The sequence below is a fragment of the Coptis chinensis genome, chromosome 4 (assembly GCF_015680905.1).
Source record: "Coptis chinensis isolate HL-2020 chromosome 4, ASM1568090v1, whole genome shotgun sequence".
Classification (NCBI taxonomy): domain Eukaryota; kingdom Viridiplantae; phylum Streptophyta; class Magnoliopsida; order Ranunculales; family Ranunculaceae; genus Coptis; species Coptis chinensis.
Window position 1 is genome coordinate 43,544,424 of NC_141459.1, and position 19,773 is coordinate 43,564,196.

The window sequence follows — 19,773 nt, forward strand, 5'->3', positions numbered from 1 at the left end:
TGGGAGGGGGTGGGGGTGTTTAAGTGTATGCCCTTGACATGTCCTTAAAATTCAGGGAACGGGTACCAGGCAACTAAACAGAGCCTGTGATAGCCTCGTTTAATTAATCTCTTGGTAGTTGGAGCAGTTACTATTATTAATTTCAGTTTAAGGATTTATGAATCATATGGTTACATCAATAGATGCTAATCAAGACATCAATTGAATTTCCAAAGCGACGAGGATCTTATTTGATGGAAAAGTGGGAACTTAGGAGTCCACCTCAAAGCACAGGCCTAAATGAGGTCTATCATAAATGACTGAAATGGTAGATTACAACTACCTCAGTCACATAAATGGATATCTACTTCCAACTAATGTCAACACCAAACAGCATTGACACACACAACAATTCCCTGAAGCACTAAACAAACTATATATAGTGTTGTCGCTTTCTGAATCGCTCGCATTGCCTTTGCATTTCACTTAAAAGTGTTCTAGTAGTTTGATCACCTTATCTTTCACCCGTGAGTCCATTACAGACAATGATTGAAGACGGTGTTTATTTGATTGATTCACAAAAAGACGGAGAAGGCTGTCTTCATAGCATAGTCAGATACGATGCGGTTCATTTTTTCAGTGTAGTGAATTGAATCCCAAAAGATGAACTTGCTTGCATCGCTGCATGTCGCTGGAGTCCATACATTGCAAGTGAAAGCGGTCTCAAATTTTCCTGTGCCGCAACACCCAATAGCAACTTTTTCGAATCCTAGATTATCACGTAAAGAAAATATAGTGAAAAAGAATTGAAGAAAAAAACACGTGTCGAGAACTTATTTAAAATGCTTGTATGGGAAATAGGTCATCATGAAATCCTTTTCAAGGCAACTCCTTTGACACAACTGTTTTACTAAAATAAGGTTTGAAGATGGCATATCTTAACTATTAGTGTCCCACTCTTAGTGATCAACAATTCTGAAACTAGAATTGAATATGCATGGCCGCACAGCAGTCTGTACACAAGAGCTGTTGGCCTTTAAAGAATACCATGAATGAAAAGACAGATTTTGTCGTAAAAAGTATCATCCCTACATACATTTTTGTAGTCCCAAGGCAAAAGAGTAAGAAAAAACCGAAAAAAAGAAGAAGCCGATGTTGCATTGGCAAGACACAACTACATACAGTCCATACCTTTTTACATACAAAAAACAAGTAAAACCTATTCTTCAGTCGGAGTTGTAGTTTACCAATTCTCTCGTGTACATATTTGCAGCAAAAATGTAATGAAAACTCACCATATAAGTAGGGTTTCTCAATAGCGTCAACCAAGGAGTCGTATACAGCAGAATACACCAATTTGATTCCTTTGAGTTCCTTGTTGTACATAGTTATCATGGCGTTAAGCTTCACATTAAAATCTCTAGCCACTTTGTTGTACTGCTCCCTGCAAGAATTCCCTTCCATGATATTTGTACTTCTCTCCAATGGCAAGCATCCAAATGCAGTAAGCCCAGTCAATGCAATTTTCCTAGCTCCCAATTTGTACATATCCAAAACAAATTTTCCCAGTAGTCCCAGAAGAAAATCTTCGTATTTTTCTATGGTGAACTGTGATGACCGCATAGGAACTGCGTAGTAATTTTCTATAATATCATTGGTTCCAATGCTAAAAATGTATACTGCCTCATGCAATAACACATTGGTCTTCTTCATTCCCATGAATTTTGTCAATCTCATCTTATATTCCTTGAAGTACTCCACCTCTTTCCAAAAGGGTATTACTGACTGGGAAAAAATGTTACAATTTAGTTATATATTGGACAAAAACCTTAGTTCCTATTTTCAAAGATTATGAAAAGATGACTTACTGCAATAACCATATAGCAAGCAACAACAATAATGGAATCGAAATCATAACTTACTGTCCTTCAACTTACTACAAGACTTGAAGTAACATTGTCTAAGCCAGTTCCTGCAGAAGCAAATGTAACACCAGTGGCAAAGTCCTTTATAGTATAAGTTGGATCAAGATAAGCTGGAAGTGCTGGTTTATTCCCAAATGCTTCTGATATGAAATCAGTTGTCAACCTGCCATTACAGAATCTTCCTGTTGCTTTGCCACCGTAGAAGTCACGACCATAAGGTGGGAAATTGCTTCTACCAATTGTTGGAATGTAATCATTGTTGCCTGCGTCCACAGAAGAATCACCAAAAACTATGACGGCCGGAACCTTTGCTCTGGTCTGGCCTAGTAGTAGAAGGAAGATTTGAATTAGAATGGTACAGGTTAATATTTCATGAATCATATTCGTTAGTATGGTAATGTTTGAAATGAACGTAACTGATGAATCAGCTCTCCTTTGTGTGTTTTTTTTTGATGGTTGTCAGCTCTCCATAAGTAGTTATAGTAGTGGATTGGGGAAGTTGAGGGAAGAGTTATTAGGATTGGCCCATAAGCTACTTAGGCTGTTGGAGTTTTTATTGGTGCCTTGGTGGAACTATGTGGTGCTTCAAGAGATTAGAGATACTAAAAAAAAAGGAAGAAGATGCACAACACAATTACTCTGCCCATCTCTCTTTTTTTTATTATACTCTGTCCACCTCATTCACATATAGGTTATTTTAGTTTTATTGTAAAAGTTAATTAGATTTTAGACCCTGTTTGATTGCTCATATATACTTCTTAGTTCCTACCACAATTTTTAGAAAATGAATTAACTATTATTATTTTTCTTAGAAAATGAACTAGTATTATGCTTGATGATACACGTGAAAGTTAGAAATTTGCAAGCCTTTGTGTTTCATACCAACAAGTTATCCTTTCAAATAATTTAGATAAAATTGGTCGTTTTGTATCATGAATTTCCATGTTATTATCACTTTAGGCTATGATTTTTTTTTTCGAATCATTTAGGCCACGAAATTTACCCACACCCAAAAAACCGACCAAAAAAAAATGTAACCATTCTGTTACATAATGTGCCTATGTGGCTAATCGGATCGACACCACCTCATCTTCTATTAGTACAGATTGGCACATTAACTTCTCTTAGTTAGGTCTCCATTTGTACACATAGGCATATCTTGTAATGGAACTACATCACCAGCGGCCTAAAGTGAAACGTTAAATAAAGTTCGTGGCCTAAATCATTTGAAAAAAAAAAAGTCCATGGCATGAAGTGATAAAAACTTCAAAGTTTATAGTACAAAACAACAATTTTTTCAAAAATTTATGATTTGTTACTTTATTTGGTTGTAATATATATTGGCAGTAACATATGAATATATAATTATCAAAGAAATATACAAATTTCTTAGGGGCAACACAGTAAGACATTTTAGAGACTTTCATAAAATATATAACTTTACTAAAAAGTTTCTTGCCTACTTTTCATGAGTACAGTCTTTTCCCATGACAATATAAAACTTCCACGAAAAAAATATGAATGGAAATCATTTTTAACCACAAGACCATTTTCATGTCTTCATTTAACAACCTATGAAAATCCCCCTTTATGTTTATATCATTTTTATACGTAGAAGTCTTCATTTAATAGAATAGTTGATTTGGTATCGAGGTCTAAAGATGGCCATTGAAACGGAGCATCTGCTTGGTATTTGAATTGCTGAAACATAAGTTGTCACAGTCCGAATTTCTAAACAATTACAAAGTGAATATTTGAAATATAAATATCTCAAACATCACTATGTTCGATTGTCTAAAAGCCCAAGCTATGACGGGGTAGATACAACTCATACCAAAACCGAAAACCCACATCATAAAAGAATCAATTTAACAACAAAATTTCTCTAAAATTTCTCAACCACCACTTTATTAAAATACTATCTTCCGTCCAAAAATCATCAATATAAAACTCTAAAAATAATAGGTCTTCAATATCGTATTTTCATGTCATATGAATATGAAACTACGTTATTACATACTTCCAAAAAGATCAAACCTAATCAAATAAACTCTCAGACCGCTCCAGAAACAAATCCAAATCAAACGCCGTGGTTCCACTGCCTTCCATCTATGTTCCCAAAAACACACCCATGTTGTCAAAACAAAGCAAACATGGGTCAGCAAAAATGGAATTTACTGATATGAGTAGACTAACAACATAAAAACAATTTCATACTTTAATTATCCAAACCACACTTTATATGTACCCATAACTTAATCATTCTCAGCTTGGAAGACAGATAGTTCTGTCATTTCGACCGGTATAGTTTCTTTCCAAGCAAGACTTCTATTCTATTAACTCATTATAATAACTCATCTTAATAACTTAGTAATTGAATTAAATCTTACCAATATCCATTTATGTATAAGGATAGGACATCGTCCCTACACAAAATATTATTAAGTCCTACTTTCTTGTAAACGGAAGTTAGAAATTCTAAACCACATATGTAGATATCCTATAAATATTCAAATGCAAATCCAAGCACCACACCCGCACCATCAAATAAATTCTCTTATTAATTAATTAATTACTTTTCTTATACACCCACACTTAAGTGCTTATGTACCTTAGGTCATTCCTGCCACATTTAATGAATACCCGGGTCATTCATGACACAGTTAATGAATACCCAGTTATAATGCTAACGGGCTATTTATGACACATTCAATAAATGCCCACCTACCACATGACATCTTCAGTCATAAAATCTCATTTCCAAAACTTGAGGTGTGGAGAGATTCAAAAAGGGTGTGGTAAATTTGTTGATAACACTATTGAACTTTATTGCATATATTATTTCAGAGAACGGAGGAGTATTTTGTTTCTTGTATTATTGTTTACGCGTTATTAATATATCGATGTCTAAGTGTCATAGCGTCGTATATCATAAAATACTGATATATCACATAGTAGTTAATACACGTACACACGTATATATATAAAGTCTTAGCCTAACGCCAAGCACGCATATAACCCTAGTCCTATCATAATAGACCTAATCATTTGTCAAGTCAAAGGTCAAACCTAGTCAACTGGTCAAAGTCAACCTGCCAAGGGTCAACAACAGTCAATCAGTCCTAAACTCATCCAACCAAAAACTCAAAGACTAAGGCCTAAAGTATTTAGTCTTTCCCAAGCCCAACTAAACTTAAGCCCATAAGTTTATAACCTGACCCACTTGGATTTATTTAAAGTTCTATAGACATCACCCATCCAAAATAGAACTGGCCCAAAACTAATAGGTTTCGGCCCAACACAACTTATTGATTTCGGCCCAACCAAACAAATCAAATCTAAAGCCCAAGCCCAATCGAAACAAAACTTACTGTTCACTTTCTCCTTCCTCACTTCACCAGCGCCTCCACCACCAACGCAGCCACCACAACCACCACTCGCCACCACTACTAAACCACACGGTTTTAATTCCTACCAAAAACCCAAACTACCTATACCACAAAATCGCGATTCCCTCCCTTCTCAAAATTCGCGTTTTGTCTGCCATTGATGCTCCTGTCAAGGTTCACAACACTCAAACACAATTCAACCCACACCGAAACCACTCGGTTTCAATTCCCAATCAAAACCCAACACTATTGTACCATTTACTTGATTTTCCCCACTCACAAAATAACATCCAACGGCCATTAAAGCTCTTTCAGAGCTTCAACAGTATCGCTCGACACCACAAAGCAGTGTCCACTCCACACAAAACCCTCAACACCTCACCCAACATCCACCATGTTCAATTCAACAACAAACCTCAAAAGATCATCCACAATATTTACAGCCAACAAAAATAACTACCTATATCCACCATTAACAATTTATAGGTTTTAAATGAAAATAGGCAGTTGATTGTTCAATTTACAATGTCGACAAATATGTTCATTCCAAAGTTCGGGCAGTATGTAAACTAAACAGAACGAACATAAAATAATGAGCAGTGAAATAAGTTTCGTAAAATTTTTAAATAGCAAACTAGGAACAAAACTATGAGTTCAGTGAAAAGATAAAACTATCTACTCACCCGTGATTAGTTCCAATTATCAGCTAGCTATCAGAAAAATATTCTTCTTTTTCCTCTCTCATTAAAACTCTTTCTTTTTCTCTGTATAAAACTCTCTCTGTTTTTAAAAACTCCGTGTGAACTCCTTTTTGTTTTCAAACTCCCCTAAAAACAAAGAAAACCTACTGGTTTTCTATCCTTACTAATATCTATCTTATTTTTGTTTTATCTATTATCTATTATTATTATTATTATTCTAGGAAAAATAAAAAAAATAGACGGGGTGTTATATATATAAGTACCCTAAAAAAATGTATTTGTGAAAAAAAAAAAAAAAAAAAAAAATTGCTGCAAGCAAGTTCGGGAAAAAACAAAATAGATGCAGAAAATGGAGATTTGCATATTGTAAAAACTAAAAAGTATCAGAATGGATTTTGTGAACAGTGTAAACTGTGGCTTTCAACATAATGGTTCTAAAGATATATTCCTGAAATTGCTCTACAAGTTAACATCAAGACAAATGATGTATATGGGTTCTAGGAAGGAAAGGGATCTGGTGGGGAATAGTGTCAACTTTTTAGGGGTTTAATTATGCACCGAAGTTGATCAGGTATATTTACAATCTAATGACTTCTCAGTTACTGTGGTCATCTTGCTTGAAAGGAACAGGGGAACTGCCTGATGGGGATGTTGTATCTTTTTTTTTAAAAACGATGTATTGAAATTTGTTTAGACCAAGTATACTAAGTCCAATGGTGCACTATGACACCAGATAATAGAGAAAATGATATGGGTCGTCCAATGTAGTGGTGCAAGTGTGCAACCGAATAACACCAAGTGCATTCCTATATCATTTCCTATATGTCCAGTGTGATTTGTGGTAATGCAGCCGAATGCAGATATAAAACCTCATCGCCTCGTACACATCCACTATGTGATGGCGATGCGAGCTTGCACTTTGTCAACAACACAATAACCATGATGCCATTTTACAATTTAAGGGTACACTGCAGTTTGTTTCTAGGATTTACAGAAACTCAGCTAAAGTTGTCTTGATCAATTGATCGGCAACAATATGATACAGCTTCTCCGTTGGGTGCACTGAATCCCAAAATACATACTTGCTTGCGTCCTTGCAAGTAAACGGGTTGTTTCCATTGCACAAGTAACTCAACTCAACTGTTCCTGTACCACAACATGCTATAGCTACACTTTCAAATCCTGCAGATCATCAAGAGAATGTTAATCAATTTGTACAAATATACATTAGAAGGGGGAAAAACAAAATAAAATTACTGACCGTATGCGTGGGGATTTTCAATGACTTGAAGGGCTGGATTAAAAACATCAGTGAACAGGAGTTTAACCCCCTTGAGTTCGTTGCTTAACTTTCCTCCTAATTTCTTTACCTTCCCATCAAAATCCCTTGCCAAATTGTTGCAATCTTCTCTACATGCACCCCCACCCCTATAATTCAAGGTTCTCAACAGCGGCAAGCAACCAATTGGAGGAAGTCCAACTAATGATACTTTTCTAGCACCTAACTGGTAGATTTCCTTGACGAAACTCTCTGCTATACCAATAAGAAAATTCTCATATTCTTCGATGGTGTACTGTGTTGATCGACCTGCAGGTTGTGTGTAGTAATTCAAAATGAAATCGTTTGTTCCTATACTTATCATATACAGCGCTTCATGCAACATTTGCCTTGCTTTGTTCATCCCCATTAAGCTGATTAATCTCTTGCGATAATTCTTGAAGTAGTCCAATTCCTTCCACATAGGTATCACAGACTGCAGATGAAAAGTAACCAATAATTATGTAGATGAGAATAGGTTTTGGGTTTCAGTCTTGTATATGTAGATGAGAATATTGAATTATATGTATAGATCGAAGAATCTATCTTGTGCATCAAGATAGTCAGAATATGCAGCACCCGTGATTTGCTTATTTCTCTTTCCATATATGAGGAGTCTAGCTAGTAGTAAATGTGAGAAAATTGAATTAATTTGTTCCCTTGCATCAGTATCCTTAAGGGTAATCTAGTGTGTTAACCTTTTCTATTGCTGATAATCTGAACCTCACGTCTTTCTTTCAGTTGCAACCTAAAGCCTCAGTTGGTGAAGGCAATCAAGGTAATCTATAGTCCAATAAAAGGCATCACCAACTCGCTGACAACTGAATGAATGCCACAGGTGACAGGACACAGGCTTCAAATGTAAATTTTGTATTTCTCATATTCCAGATTCAAGAGTGACAATAGAATTAATATTCAGTATTACCTAAAAAAATAAGATGCTGCATCAAAACTGGAAATGGCACTGAAATTGGACCATAAACTTTCAACTTTAGGGTGGGTTGCAGGAATTCTTTTTTCCAGAAATTACACCTTACAGTTTGATGAGTCTTATTTTCATGGTAAATACATATTTACATGTTACACGCAGACCGCAGACAGTAACTATCAGTGGATGTAAAATTTGTCCTGATAACTAATTTAATGAAAAGTAAATTGCAAGGAACATTATATGATTTTCAAGACAAGAAATTCTCTGCAGCCAATTGAACTTAGTTTTTGAAGAGGTTAAGATAAATTTAAGGTTAAAGGGATCGGAGGTGATATGTAAAAGACCATATATAGGAGTAATGGAACACTTCACCAACGCTACGTCGCTGCTGTAACTCCGTAAAATAGCAACACAATATTACCACTCTAACGCTTGGCAATAATGGTCAGTGTTCATGATCGATTTTCATTTGACCAAATGGGGGAATGTAATTGAAAAGAACTATAACATGAGTTTAGGAATAGCAATTTCAAGTAATAGGCCTAAATAAAGTGTATGATGATAATCGGCACTTAATTTGCTACCATGAACTTACCACAGAATGGGAAGTAAGATTGTCATAACCACTTCCAGCAGAAGCAAAACTGACTCCAGTGGCAAAGTCTTCTATACCATAAGCTGGATCCAAATAAGCAGGTATAAATGGTTTGATGCCAAATGCCTCAGATACGAAATCAGTAACTAGCCTTCCATTACAAAACCTTCCAGTTGGTTTTCCTCCTTCAAAATCTCTACCATATGGCTCAAAATTGCTCTTCACCAATGTAGGAATGTAATTGTTATTTCCTGCATCAACGGTCGAGTCTCCAAAGACTATTACTGCAGGGACCTTAGCCACTACATTGCCGTAGAACATGGAGAACATATTCATTACAAGAAGACATGGCAGAGTTTGATGAATCATTTTGCAAACTTCATGAAAACAAGATCAATGTGATTGCGAAAAATTCTTCTATAATGAAGTATAGCTGGTGACAGGAAAAATATCTTGGGCTGGGAGCTGGGGATAATACAATTATTTTATATTTTTGTATTATTAGTTGACAATAATTTCATGAGGTGAGCTATGAAGGCAATGCCGAATTGCCAACTGGCCACGACCACAAGTACTTGAATGAAGAAATGTTGAGCGCTTCATGGGCTTGGGGAAACAATCACTTAAATGCCGTGGGCTTTGTAAAACCATTTCAGTGATAAGCGCAAATGTTGTTAGTTAATGGTTCTGATGTGTAGGGATCAGAACTGCAAAGACTAGTTTTCAAACTTACACATATCTTCACGACTATTCTAGGCTTTCTAGCTTACTAAACCTGTTTAATTTAGCGGAATTTAGCAACTTTCGATAAATTAGTAAAGAAAAATCCACCAACTAACATCCCTATATGGATATATAGAGTCTGGAGTCAGAAAAGGATGCCCGCACAAACAATCTTGTGTGGGAGCACCTAACACCGCTGGATGAACATCGAGATGGAATTTCTAAGATGGGGAGTTAACTCCGTTTTCTCATGTTGTGCTGATGTGTCACTAAACACAAAACAACTGTTACAACCCCAATCAGGATGCCCGCACAAACAATCTTGTGTGGGAGCACCTAACACCGCTGGATGAACATCGAGATGGAATTTCTAAGATGGGGAGTTAACTCCGTTTTCTCATGTTGTGCTGATGTGTCACTAAACACAAAACAACTGTTACAACCCCAATCAGAAATCAGAGAGAGTACGAATCATCTTTTCATCCCTAACTTGAAGTATATGCTAATTTTGTTTATATAGCCTTGTTGCCCTTGTATATATGCTACCACCTTTTTCTAGCTATATATGAACAACTAACACGCTGTAATGGAGAACCAGTAATTCTACGCTGGCCACAGGAACTTGGCACAGTCAACCAACAGACTGAGGTAGATGGCTGACATGCCAGGTCCCATTAAGCAAAAGTCAAACGGATCCTTTTTTTTTATTTGTCTTTTATTTTCTATTTTGATTTATTAAACCCTCGTTTCTCTCGTCCTTTCCCAATCTATGAATCTCGGAATTCAACTTGTGACAAAACCTACTAAAATGGTTTTGGTAGGAAGAGCTTTGTCAATTACGACAAGGGATTTAAGATTTCTAACCACTACTTCATCAATAACTTCAACTTGTTCTAACCCCCTTTTCTTAAAACTATTTCAAGATTCAACCTCAAACATAAAAGCCACTTTAGATTGTGAAGCAGAAAACCAGGATTCACTTATATGGGAACCTTTGCTTACATCTCTCAAATCTTCTTCTCCTCAAAAAGCTCAGTTTGTATTTATTAATCCTAACTTTTGTTTCATTCTTCAGTTAGTTCATTGTAATATTAGAAAAATGCTTAGAAACAACTTTCTTTAATGGAACGGTTTCTATGCAACTCTTTGTACTTACTGTCTTGTAATTAAAGTTATGGATGCAAAGGAGAAACCAATAGAGACAGGTAGCTATTACTCCAGTGGTTGTTACTCAGGGGAATAGTTATGACGATGGAGTGTCAATGTCTGAAACTCTGGAAACAGTGCTGCTAAATAATGAATTGACGATGGTAGTAGCTAATGCAGAGGCGTGTGGTGAGACACAAGGTGGAAATGGGATTATGCGAAATGTATGCGTAACTAATGGAAGAGTTCATCTTGGATTACAACAAGGATTTGGTGGTTGCTTTGGAAGCCCAAGAGCATATCCCAATCAGAACAATTAATACTGATGTTCGACTGTTTTCCCCTGGCATAGTGGTGTACACTTATCCGGAACGGGAAGAACGACGGTTAGAGGATGTGCAAAATTCTAGCTTGGTAGCAGTGGAACCCCCATTGCAGCAAATATGGCCGTGTAACCCATGTGATGATGTATTATATGAGGATAGAAATGTGTTTGAAAGTTTGATGGACCCTGAAGATGACCTCTCAGATGCCGAACCAGAACTGTTTGGGGACATGAGGGCTTATCCTTTGGAAGGAGTTACTCCTGAAGCGCATACTCCTGATGTGGTTAGGACTCGATCCCAAACGAAACAGCAAAATCAGCAGAATCAATCAGAACAAGCTGGCAAGGCAAGAAAGCGTGGAAGTGAAAGGGGAAGACCTAAAGGATCGGGCAAGAGGAAGGGGCATTAAACATCTCTTTAATGATAAAAGTCGGTAGTTGGAATGTTAGGGGAATAAACGACTGTACAAAGGCAAGGCAGTTGAAAAAGTTTAGAGAAGAAAATAAAATGGTGTGTATGGGCCTACTGGAAACGAAGGTGAAGATGGAAAAGTTTCCATCTATCATGAACATTGTATGCCCAGGATGGGATGTTTTGAACAATTATTCAAGCGATGAGCATGGAAGAGTGTGGCTCAATTGGGATATGAGTATTTTGAGTATAACCAAGGAGGTGGAAAGTGTTCAATTTTATCCATTGCAAGGTAATAGTGGTCAGTTTGGGTTCCAATTCCTCTTAACTGTTGTTTATGCAAGTAACAGACGGCAGGATAGACTTGTTTTGTGGGAAGAAATAAAAATGATGAGTTTTAGTATAAATGGACCGTGGTGTATGATGAGGACCTAAACAATGTACTGTTTTCCCACGAATGCATAGGAGACTCTGCAGTTCATCCTAGGGAGACTACGCCGCTTGCTAGCTGTCTAAATGTTGTAGGGCTGTATGGTCACACATCAACAGGTTGTGTTTATACATGGAACAGTGGAGGAGTAAGTGCGAGGAAGTGGTCCAAGCTTGATAGATGTCTTATAAATGCGCCATGGTCTTCTCTTCCGATGGCCACACAAGTGGAGTTTCTTCCTCAAGGACTCTCAGATCATAGTCCAGTGGTCTTGTCTTTCAGAAATATTATCAGAAGCAAGCCTCCATTTCGATTTTCTAATTTTTGGAGGAAACATACTGATTTCTTACCAATCTTAAAGCTATGCTGGGAAATCAGGGACCATGGAAACCCAGCCTATATGCTCTCAAAGAAATTAAGAGAACTAAAGGTGGTGTTAAAGGGGTGGGCAAGGGCTGCTTGCCATAATAATCAAAGACTGGTTGCAGAAACACAGAGTGAGCTAAGACGTATTCAAGAGAGAATGCAACTATATCCCCTGGACTTTACGCTTTGCCTACAGGAGTTCAATACAATGGCCCATCTATGCTACCTAATTAAACTGGAAGAAGCGGAGCTGTTCCATAAAACCAACATCGATTGGTTATGTTTTGAGGACAAATATAGTTCTTATTTCTTCAATGCTCTAAAAGAAAAGAAAACAAGAAATTACATATGGTGCATTCAAGACATACAGGGTGTTAAAAAGGAGGGACATGCACCTGTTGCAGATGCTTTTGTGCAGTATTATAGTGACCTTCTGGGAGTCACATCAGATGCTTATTGTGATCCTCAGTGGCTTGATGGTATGAATTTAGCTGAAGTAAGCCAGGATGCTAGAGCTCTTCTTGCGGCTCCCATTTCAGACTTGGAGATAAAAGATGTTATATTTGCTATGGAGGATAACAAGGCCCCGGGTCCGGATGGCTTTAATGCCTTCTTCAATAAGAGTAGTTGGGATGTGGTAGGTGTAGATTTTACAAGAGCAATAAAGTTTGTTTTCACTCTAAAGCAGATGCCGAGAGGTATAAATTCCACCTTGCTTAGTCTCATTCCAAAGTCTTGTGCTTCTGTTAGTGTTGATGCTTTTAGACCAATTTATATATAAGTGTGTGTCAAAAGTACTAACAAACAGGATGAAACATTGTATCCATGCTATGATTTCATCTTCCCAATCCGCTTTTGTTCCGAGAAGGTCCATCCAGGACAACCTGTTGCTAGCTCATGAGCTCTTGAGAGGCCACACAAGGAAGAAAGGGCATAAGAGATATGCTATCAAGTTTGATATAAAAAAAGCATATGACTCTATTTCCTGGCAAGCTCTACAAGTCATTCTATACAAGTTCAAGTTCCCAGACTTGTTCATAGAGTGGCTACATATGTGCTTTTCTACCCCATATTACTATGTTCTTGTAAATGGGATGCCCGAAGATTTTTTTGAAGGCAAGAGAGGGTTAAGGCAGGGAGACCCTGTATCTCCCTACCTTTTTGTGTTGGTAATGGAGATTCAGAGTGCTTTGCTACAAAAAGGCCTCGTAACAAAAGTTATTCATGTGCACTCAAAATGCAAAAAGTTATATGTTTCTCATCTCTGTTTTGCCGATGATGTTCTGTTGTTTTGCAGAGGTAACATAGAATCTGATAAACATAAAAAGAGTAGTTTACTACGAAATGAACGTTAAACTCAAAACGCAAGAAAACTAAACTAAATTACGAAAAGCTATCAAAGATTTCTATACTCTCAATTCTATCGAAATAGAGTGGAGTAAAAAGTTCATTCCACTCTCAGTTCCTTAGTATTGAAGTTTTCTACAATTGACTAATAATCCAAAGTTTAATGAGAGCAATGGTGGAGATTTTATACTACGATGTGAATTCGAACGACAAGATACAAATAACGAAATGACATATATAAAGATGTGAACTTTACTACTTTTAATTAACCAATACTTCAAATCTAATTAATGACTAAGAATTGAATAACAACAATTGAAATTAGATCTAATAAATTGAAATGACAAAAAATTGAAATGACAAGAATAACTATTTTATTTATCTAACTTAAATGAAGAACAATGATTCAAAGGATTAATCTAAAACAATGAATTGAAACTAATTAATTTAACTAATTGAATTCAAATAAAACTAGATCTAGAAGCTATTTTAATGACTACTTTTTACTCTAACCTATCTAACTATATCTAACTTAAGAGCTAAGTCTTATTTTATACAAAAGAGGAGACCAGATCCACAATTTCATGCATGGGCTGAGGAGCCATGTTTTGGGCTGGAAAATCGAGCCCAAAGCCCAATTTCTCCAGTCCACAGAGTCCGTTTTAGCTGACTTTGACTTCAGCAGACTTTTCGTCCACTTCTGCTCCTCTGAGTTGGTCAAGGCTTAGACCATTGGAAAGCTCTTTCCGAGCCGGTCGTTCTGATGTAAGGTAGGCCCAATTCCGAGGTCTGAGTCCAAAGATATGGTCTTTGGAAGTTCTGCCGACTTGTGCACTGTTTCTGCCCGTGTTGATTTTTCAGTTTTTGACTGGGCTTTACAAAGGCTTTGTCTCCTTGAATCTTGGCCTTTATCACAGAACTTCTCAGCAACCAACCCTTGCTTCTTTATCTCGCCAAAGTGGCACATTTCTGTACATAATTGACTTTACTGCCTGAAATACATAAAAACAAGTAATCAACATTAACTCTTATTTATTACTCGCATAGTTGGTCTAAAAGTATGATTATTAAGGGGTTAAAACTACAGTTTTGGGCTCTTATCAAACCACCCCCAAACAGCATTTTGCTTGTCCTCAAGCAAATATGAGAAATTAGAATAAGTGACCAAAAAATGGAGTTCTAGCTACTCTCGTTTCGCTGAGTGCGATTGCATTTACTATATGCAACAAGACTTTAAACCACTAGGAATTCCCTAGTGGACGAGTTATAGCCTCGTGAGAGTTTTCCAGTGAAGGTACTCACAAACTTCATCTATACTACAACGACTAAGAAATAAAACTATTGTTTCCTTATTCATGCTCTAAATTAACTATACATCTCACTAGGAATGAATATAGAATAATCAAGTCGAAATCTAAGCTAATATATGCATAATAATCAATCATCTACAATAAACATATATACAATGAGTAATACTATGAAATGCAATAGCAAGTCCGTTTATGAAACTCGGAATAGCGTCCTTAAGTAGGTCCTCACATAAATGTCAAGATAAAAACCACTCTGATTTTTCCGCTCAAGTTTCGCTTCTCCAGTGTGCAATGGGCACACTTTACCTTAGAATCTCAATGACACACAAGGAAGCCGGAGTCGATCAAACACATCTGCCACTTACTATCACACTAACCTATTCCTAATTGAGCTAGAGGTCTTTATTAGGTGTTGTGGGGGTTAGGAGATGGTTTAAGAAGGAAGAAAATGGATATTCAAAAAGAACAAGTCCGAGATAATAGAGTCTTCAGATTATGTAACTAGAGAAACCTTGTTCCTTACTTTCGGCTTCTACACTTTGTTTCCATCCTTAGCCATATTTTTCTTTTTCTTTGGCTTTTGACTCCTTTGATTCTATTTTTTTTGGAGTTCTAACTCTTATTTTCTTTTATTTGTTTTTTTTCTTATTTTTTTTTTTTTTTTTTTTTTATTTGGATGGAAACTTTCTTTTTTTCTTATTTGAAGCGGCCTGACAAATTCTTAATTTCAAAGGTCTTTCTCTTTTCTATTCTTCATCTCTATTCTCGGACTTATTCAAAGAACGGGTAGGATTTTTTTTTTTTGTTTTGTTTTGTTTTTTTTTGTTTGTGTTTTGTTTTGTGTGTGTGTGTGTGTGTGTGTGTGTGTGTGTGTGTGTGTTTTTTTTTTGTAGCAGGTTAAAGGATTTGCGGTTTATGAAAGGCTAAGGAAAGGCTCAGAGGGGCGACTAGCGGAAAATAATTTCATAAGGGTTAAATTTCTGGCTATATCGATCCAAAGAGGGCCTAAATTCTCGCTTAGGATATGGTATAGTGATCAAGCAAGTGGACGTGTGATTTCTCTATCCGAATTTTACTTCTCCCTTGTGTCATTTCTCAAATGTTTCACTCATATAAGGCTTTATGTTATATTCTCACAAGATTTGTAGAATAAGTACTCTGGCCAGAAACTTGCTGCTAACAATCATAGAGACTCATGTAATATATTTATAGATAGATGCAAAGATTATTACCTACATATTAACCTAAGTTTCTAAAAACTATTCTAATACAAAAGCTACGTGAGACTTCTAGATTATTAAGAGCATAGAGAAGGAAAACAATACCAATATTCCTAAGTGTATAGCATAAACTTTTTATTTTTATTTTTTTTTTTAATTTTTGATATTTTAACTAGAAAATAAGTGCATATTATACATATCTATATCCTAACAGATGTCTTAATTACACGTGTTTCTACCCCCCCCAAACAAGAAGCATGCTTTGTCCTCAAAGTATTTAAAATAAAGAAGTTAGGGAAAATACCATTGAAATGCGTGAACTTCAGGAACATCTGCAAAACAAAGTTATAACATACTAATATAGGAAATAAAAACTGACTCAACTCTATAAGAGTTCCACCCATTATGGGGTAGTAAGAAATTACTTGCTTGGGACATAAGCAGACACTAACTGAACTAAAAACTTACCTACACTCCCGCTTAAGCATCATCCTCATTATTTAGAAAGAAATGAGGTTCTTTCGCGTCCTGCCATGCCATGATAACTTGCCAGGCTTCACACCATTTATCATCTACAATCGCTAACCTGTTTAGCGCCACTTGGTCGAATGGGGTGTAGGGGCAACTAAATGAGGTTGCACCTGCCATCTCGGCCAAGTCATTGCACGGAAGGATCGAATAATAGAATTGGTGGGTCTCCTAGTGTTGACCCTAACCCGATCCATGTAACGGGCACAAAAAACAAGGAAAAAACGTAGCATAATACGGCAAACTAAAACAGGCATAAGAAGATACTTATGCCTCATGTTCTGTGCTCGTTCTAAACTAGACATTAATGTGTTGGGAATAGCGCAGGGATCGAGTTGGGTTCGGGTCGGATATGGCTATATCCGAATCCCAATCCGAATGATTTCACAGTATCCGAATCTGAACCCGAACCCGATTATATCTTTTCCGAATCCGACCCGAACCAGACTAACCCGATCGGATAACACTAACAATTCAAAAAAATCCCAAAATTATATCTGAATCCGAACCCGACATACCCGAATCCGACCCGAATACATAAACGGATACAAAAATCAACCCGAACCCGATATATTCAGTAATCGGGTCGGGTCGGATTCGGGTCTATCCGAACCGATTCCCTGCCCTAGTTGGGAAGGTCATACAGCGGCCGTCCCTTAGCTAGAGCAAGGAAAACGCCGCAAGTGGCGTCATTCGCAGAAGAAAAATGCCACTCTCCTAATATGTTTAGCATTAGAAAGAACATCACTGTGCCCACGTTTATGGATAGGCTACCAAGGGCGATGTTATATTCCCCTTGGTCCTCTATCTTAAAGATTCCTCCCCCATAATGCTCATGCAAATCCTCATAGTTATAGAGGTACATATTATCTACCAAATAGTCGCATGAGTCTTTTATTTCGGCGGGCATAGCAAGTCCGAGAGCAAAGGCTAAAAAGAACCTGGTAATTTCCATCGTTTTATTCTCGATGGTGATGGAGAACGATCCAGTCTAGTAAAGAACTTACAATTATCATAAAAATAAGATGTAAGTGTAGGAGAATAATGTTCATCTGGACTTAGCATTAGTCGTTCCTAGCCTGCTTGTATGATCACCTCGCGAAACCAAGCCCCATAGGTGTGACTTTGGAACAATTCTTCAAAAGGCTGCTCCGGTATGATACGAGGGGATGTCATCACAAAACTCCTCTCAAGAACAGCCACAACTATCCTGGAACAACCCTCAAAACTGGAAATTTTTGGTGCCGCAGGGCCGTGGTGCAGTCGCTCGGTATGCTTGGTTTTAGCGAGGGTGCATTTCGGGATGAAAACCGGAATTCGGTGTTTTGAAGTATGAGGTAGCACTCAGGTGTGGGATGAAGAGGGCACAGATCGCGCTCAGGGTAGGATTTCTCTGACAGTGCTAGGGCACAGGTGGCGCTCCTCTGGGGCGCAGGTGCGCTCGGGTAGCTGATAGGCCGAAGTGCGAAGGGAAAAAAAAGGTAAAGTGGGAGTGAAACGTGAGAGATGAATGTGAGATGTAGTTTGGGTTGTGAGTGTAGAATGAATGCAGCTTTTAAAGGTTTTAAATTGCTATGACGAATCGGGAAGTTGCCAAAAAACTTTAAGGCAATTGCCAGAAATAATAAAATGTTCAAAACCGAAAAACGGAAACAAATCATATTCCTGATTCTAAAATAGCCCTAATATCTTTTAGGTTGAATTTAGGATAGAACTTGCCTAACTCATCGAGATTTCATCCTTCCACCATATCTATGCATAGCAATGCCCATACCGGCAATATTCTCAATCCTCACTAAAAAATAACTGCTAAAATGGATGATCATATAACGCATTATGATAGGCTAAATAATATCACCCTCAAACAATTTGGGAAGGTGGGATTAATAATAAAAACAATGCATAATCCGAAAATAACCAACTTAAATCGACATTTAATTCAAACAACATAAAACAACCACATTCAAATTTAATTACTGAACTAATAAACAAAGTAATAAAATAATAAAATACTAAATAACAGCGAAACACAAAATTATTTGGAACACTAGCCATGTGATGAAGAAGGACCCTGAGATGGAGATTGGTCATGGAATGAAGAAGGGCCCGAGCCATCCGTTCTTCGGCGACGACGCTCATGCCATTCAGACTCATCTGAAATAGAACCGTCCAGGGGTGGCAGACGTCGTAGAATCTCTACTTGGAACAAGCGCTGTGTTTCCATCTCAGCCTTTATTGCTGTATACTGATCCTGGTGACGTTGGTGGATAGTCTCCATGTTAATCAAGATATCTTCCTGACTCTTTTCGAGTATTTCAAAACTCGTGTTAATGTTCGTTTGTTTATTTCGAACTATAATCTGCCTATGTCGGATATCTTCACAAAAATAGCGCACATACTGGCCTTACGCTAGTATGCAACTCTTGACATGCATTCTCGAATCAGACGTACACCTCTCTAAGGCATCTTCATCCAACCATGTCATATCTTCCCCTTCCTTATCCGAATCCACCACCCTATCCTCCGGCAACATCCAAGTCTTTTGGATATACTCCTTATAACTACTTTCATTTGCATGCAATTTCAACATCACCCATTTCGGTTCTTGGTTTATTCCCCAAGACAACATTATCTTCGTTATTAAAGCGTGAAAAATGGCGGTACTCTTCCCAACTCCTCTAATCATATTTAGCAAAAACTCGAGGATACAAAATTCATACCTCTGTTCTTGCAATATCCAGAGAACGTGTAGACATGTGAACCCGATGTCGCTCACTTTCTCCTTCCTAATGACGTTCTTACCAATCCACTGAGCTACAGCCAGTTGGTTGGTTCGCAGAGATGATTGTCGAGCACAATGAGAAGTCGTATTATATTGACCCTCCATGACGGTGTCGTTCATCAATGCAGGAACTCCAGTATACTGGGACTCCTGCATGGTGGCGTCCAGGTGGTGTCTAGGCATAATGCTTAAAATTTCAGCCAACCTCTCTCTCGATAATTCCCTCCTAGTCCGGAAATTTTTTGATCGTCCAACTCTCTCTTCTTATAGAACTATTCAACCAAATCAGAGTGGTAGAAATCATGTGTCGAGTACCACAACCGATTCCAACCCCTCTTAATCATCT

The 19,773-nt window shown here is 37.4% G+C and overlaps 3 protein-coding genes and 1 long non-coding RNA gene across 4 annotated transcripts; 1 reads left to right on the plus strand and 3 right to left on the minus strand.

The window, feature by feature from the left end:
- Positions 1-201: 201 nt before the first annotated feature.
- LOC147503592 (GDSL esterase/lipase At2g42990-like) lies at positions 202-2,430 on the minus strand. The gene is made up of 3 exons (XM_086603979.1): positions 1,917-2,430; positions 1,275-1,764; positions 202-748 (listed from the first exon to the last, which is right to left on the minus strand). Exons 1-3 carry the CDS (start codon positions 2,283-2,285, stop codon positions 555-557), a joined length of 1,053 nt encoding a protein of 350 aa, XP_086460105.1. The 5' UTR covers positions 2,286-2,430; the 3' UTR covers positions 202-554.
- A 1,354-nt stretch (positions 2,431-3,784) lies between these two features.
- On the minus strand, positions 3,785-6,160 carry LOC147503593 (uncharacterized). The gene is made up of 2 exons (XR_015220214.1): positions 5,977-6,160; positions 3,785-4,013 (listed from the first exon to the last, which is right to left on the minus strand). It is a non-coding gene; the product is annotated as an uncharacterized LOC147503593 (long non-coding RNA).
- Positions 6,161-6,912: 752 nt separating this feature from the next.
- Positions 6,913-9,746, minus strand: LOC147503594 (GDSL esterase/lipase At2g04570-like). Its single transcript, XM_086556879.1, has 3 exons — positions 8,839-9,746; positions 7,256-7,748; positions 6,913-7,176 (listed from the first exon to the last, which is right to left on the minus strand). Exons 1-3 carry the CDS (start codon positions 9,205-9,207, stop codon positions 6,983-6,985), a joined length of 1,056 nt encoding a protein of 351 aa, XP_086413005.1. The 5' UTR covers positions 9,208-9,746; the 3' UTR covers positions 6,913-6,982.
- A 1,830-nt stretch (positions 9,747-11,576) lies between these two features.
- On the plus strand, positions 11,577-13,021 carry LOC147503595 (uncharacterized). Its single transcript, XM_086604899.1, has 2 exons — positions 11,577-11,787; positions 11,910-13,021. Exons 1-2 carry the CDS (start codon positions 11,577-11,579, stop codon positions 13,019-13,021), a joined length of 1,323 nt encoding a protein of 440 aa, XP_086461025.1.
- The last annotated feature ends 6,752 nt before the right edge of the window (positions 13,022-19,773 follow it).

Coding starts and splice junctions, on each gene's coding strand:
- LOC147503592 (XM_086603979.1), bottom strand. CDS start 2,285: ATGATTCATGAAATATTAACCTGTACCATTCTAATTCAAATCTTCCTT. Junction 1,765..1,916: donor ATGTTACTTCAAGTCTTGTA/GTAAGTTGAAGG, acceptor ATTTTTTCCCAG/TCAGTAATACCCTTTTGGAA. Junction 749..1,274: donor TGAGAAACCCTACTTATATG/GTGAGTTTTCAT, acceptor GTGATAATCTAG/GATTCGAAAAAGTTGCTATT.
- LOC147503594 (XM_086556879.1), bottom strand. CDS start 9,207: ATGATTCATCAAACTCTGCCATGTCTTCTTGTAATGAATATGTTCTCC. Junction 7,749..8,838: donor ATCTTACTTCCCATTCTGTG/GTAAGTTCATGG, acceptor TTTCATCTGCAG/TCTGTGATACCTATGTGGAA. Junction 7,177..7,255: donor TGAAAATCCCCACGCATACG/GTCAGTAATTTT, acceptor GATGATCTGCAG/GATTTGAAAGTGTAGCTATA.
- LOC147503595 (XM_086604899.1), top strand. CDS start 11,577: ATGGAAAAGTTTCCATCTATCATGAACATTGTATGCCCAGGATGGGAT. Junction 11,788..11,909: donor CTTAACTGTTGTTTATGCAA/GTAACAGACGGC, acceptor ACGAATGCATAG/GAGACTCTGCAGTTCATCCT.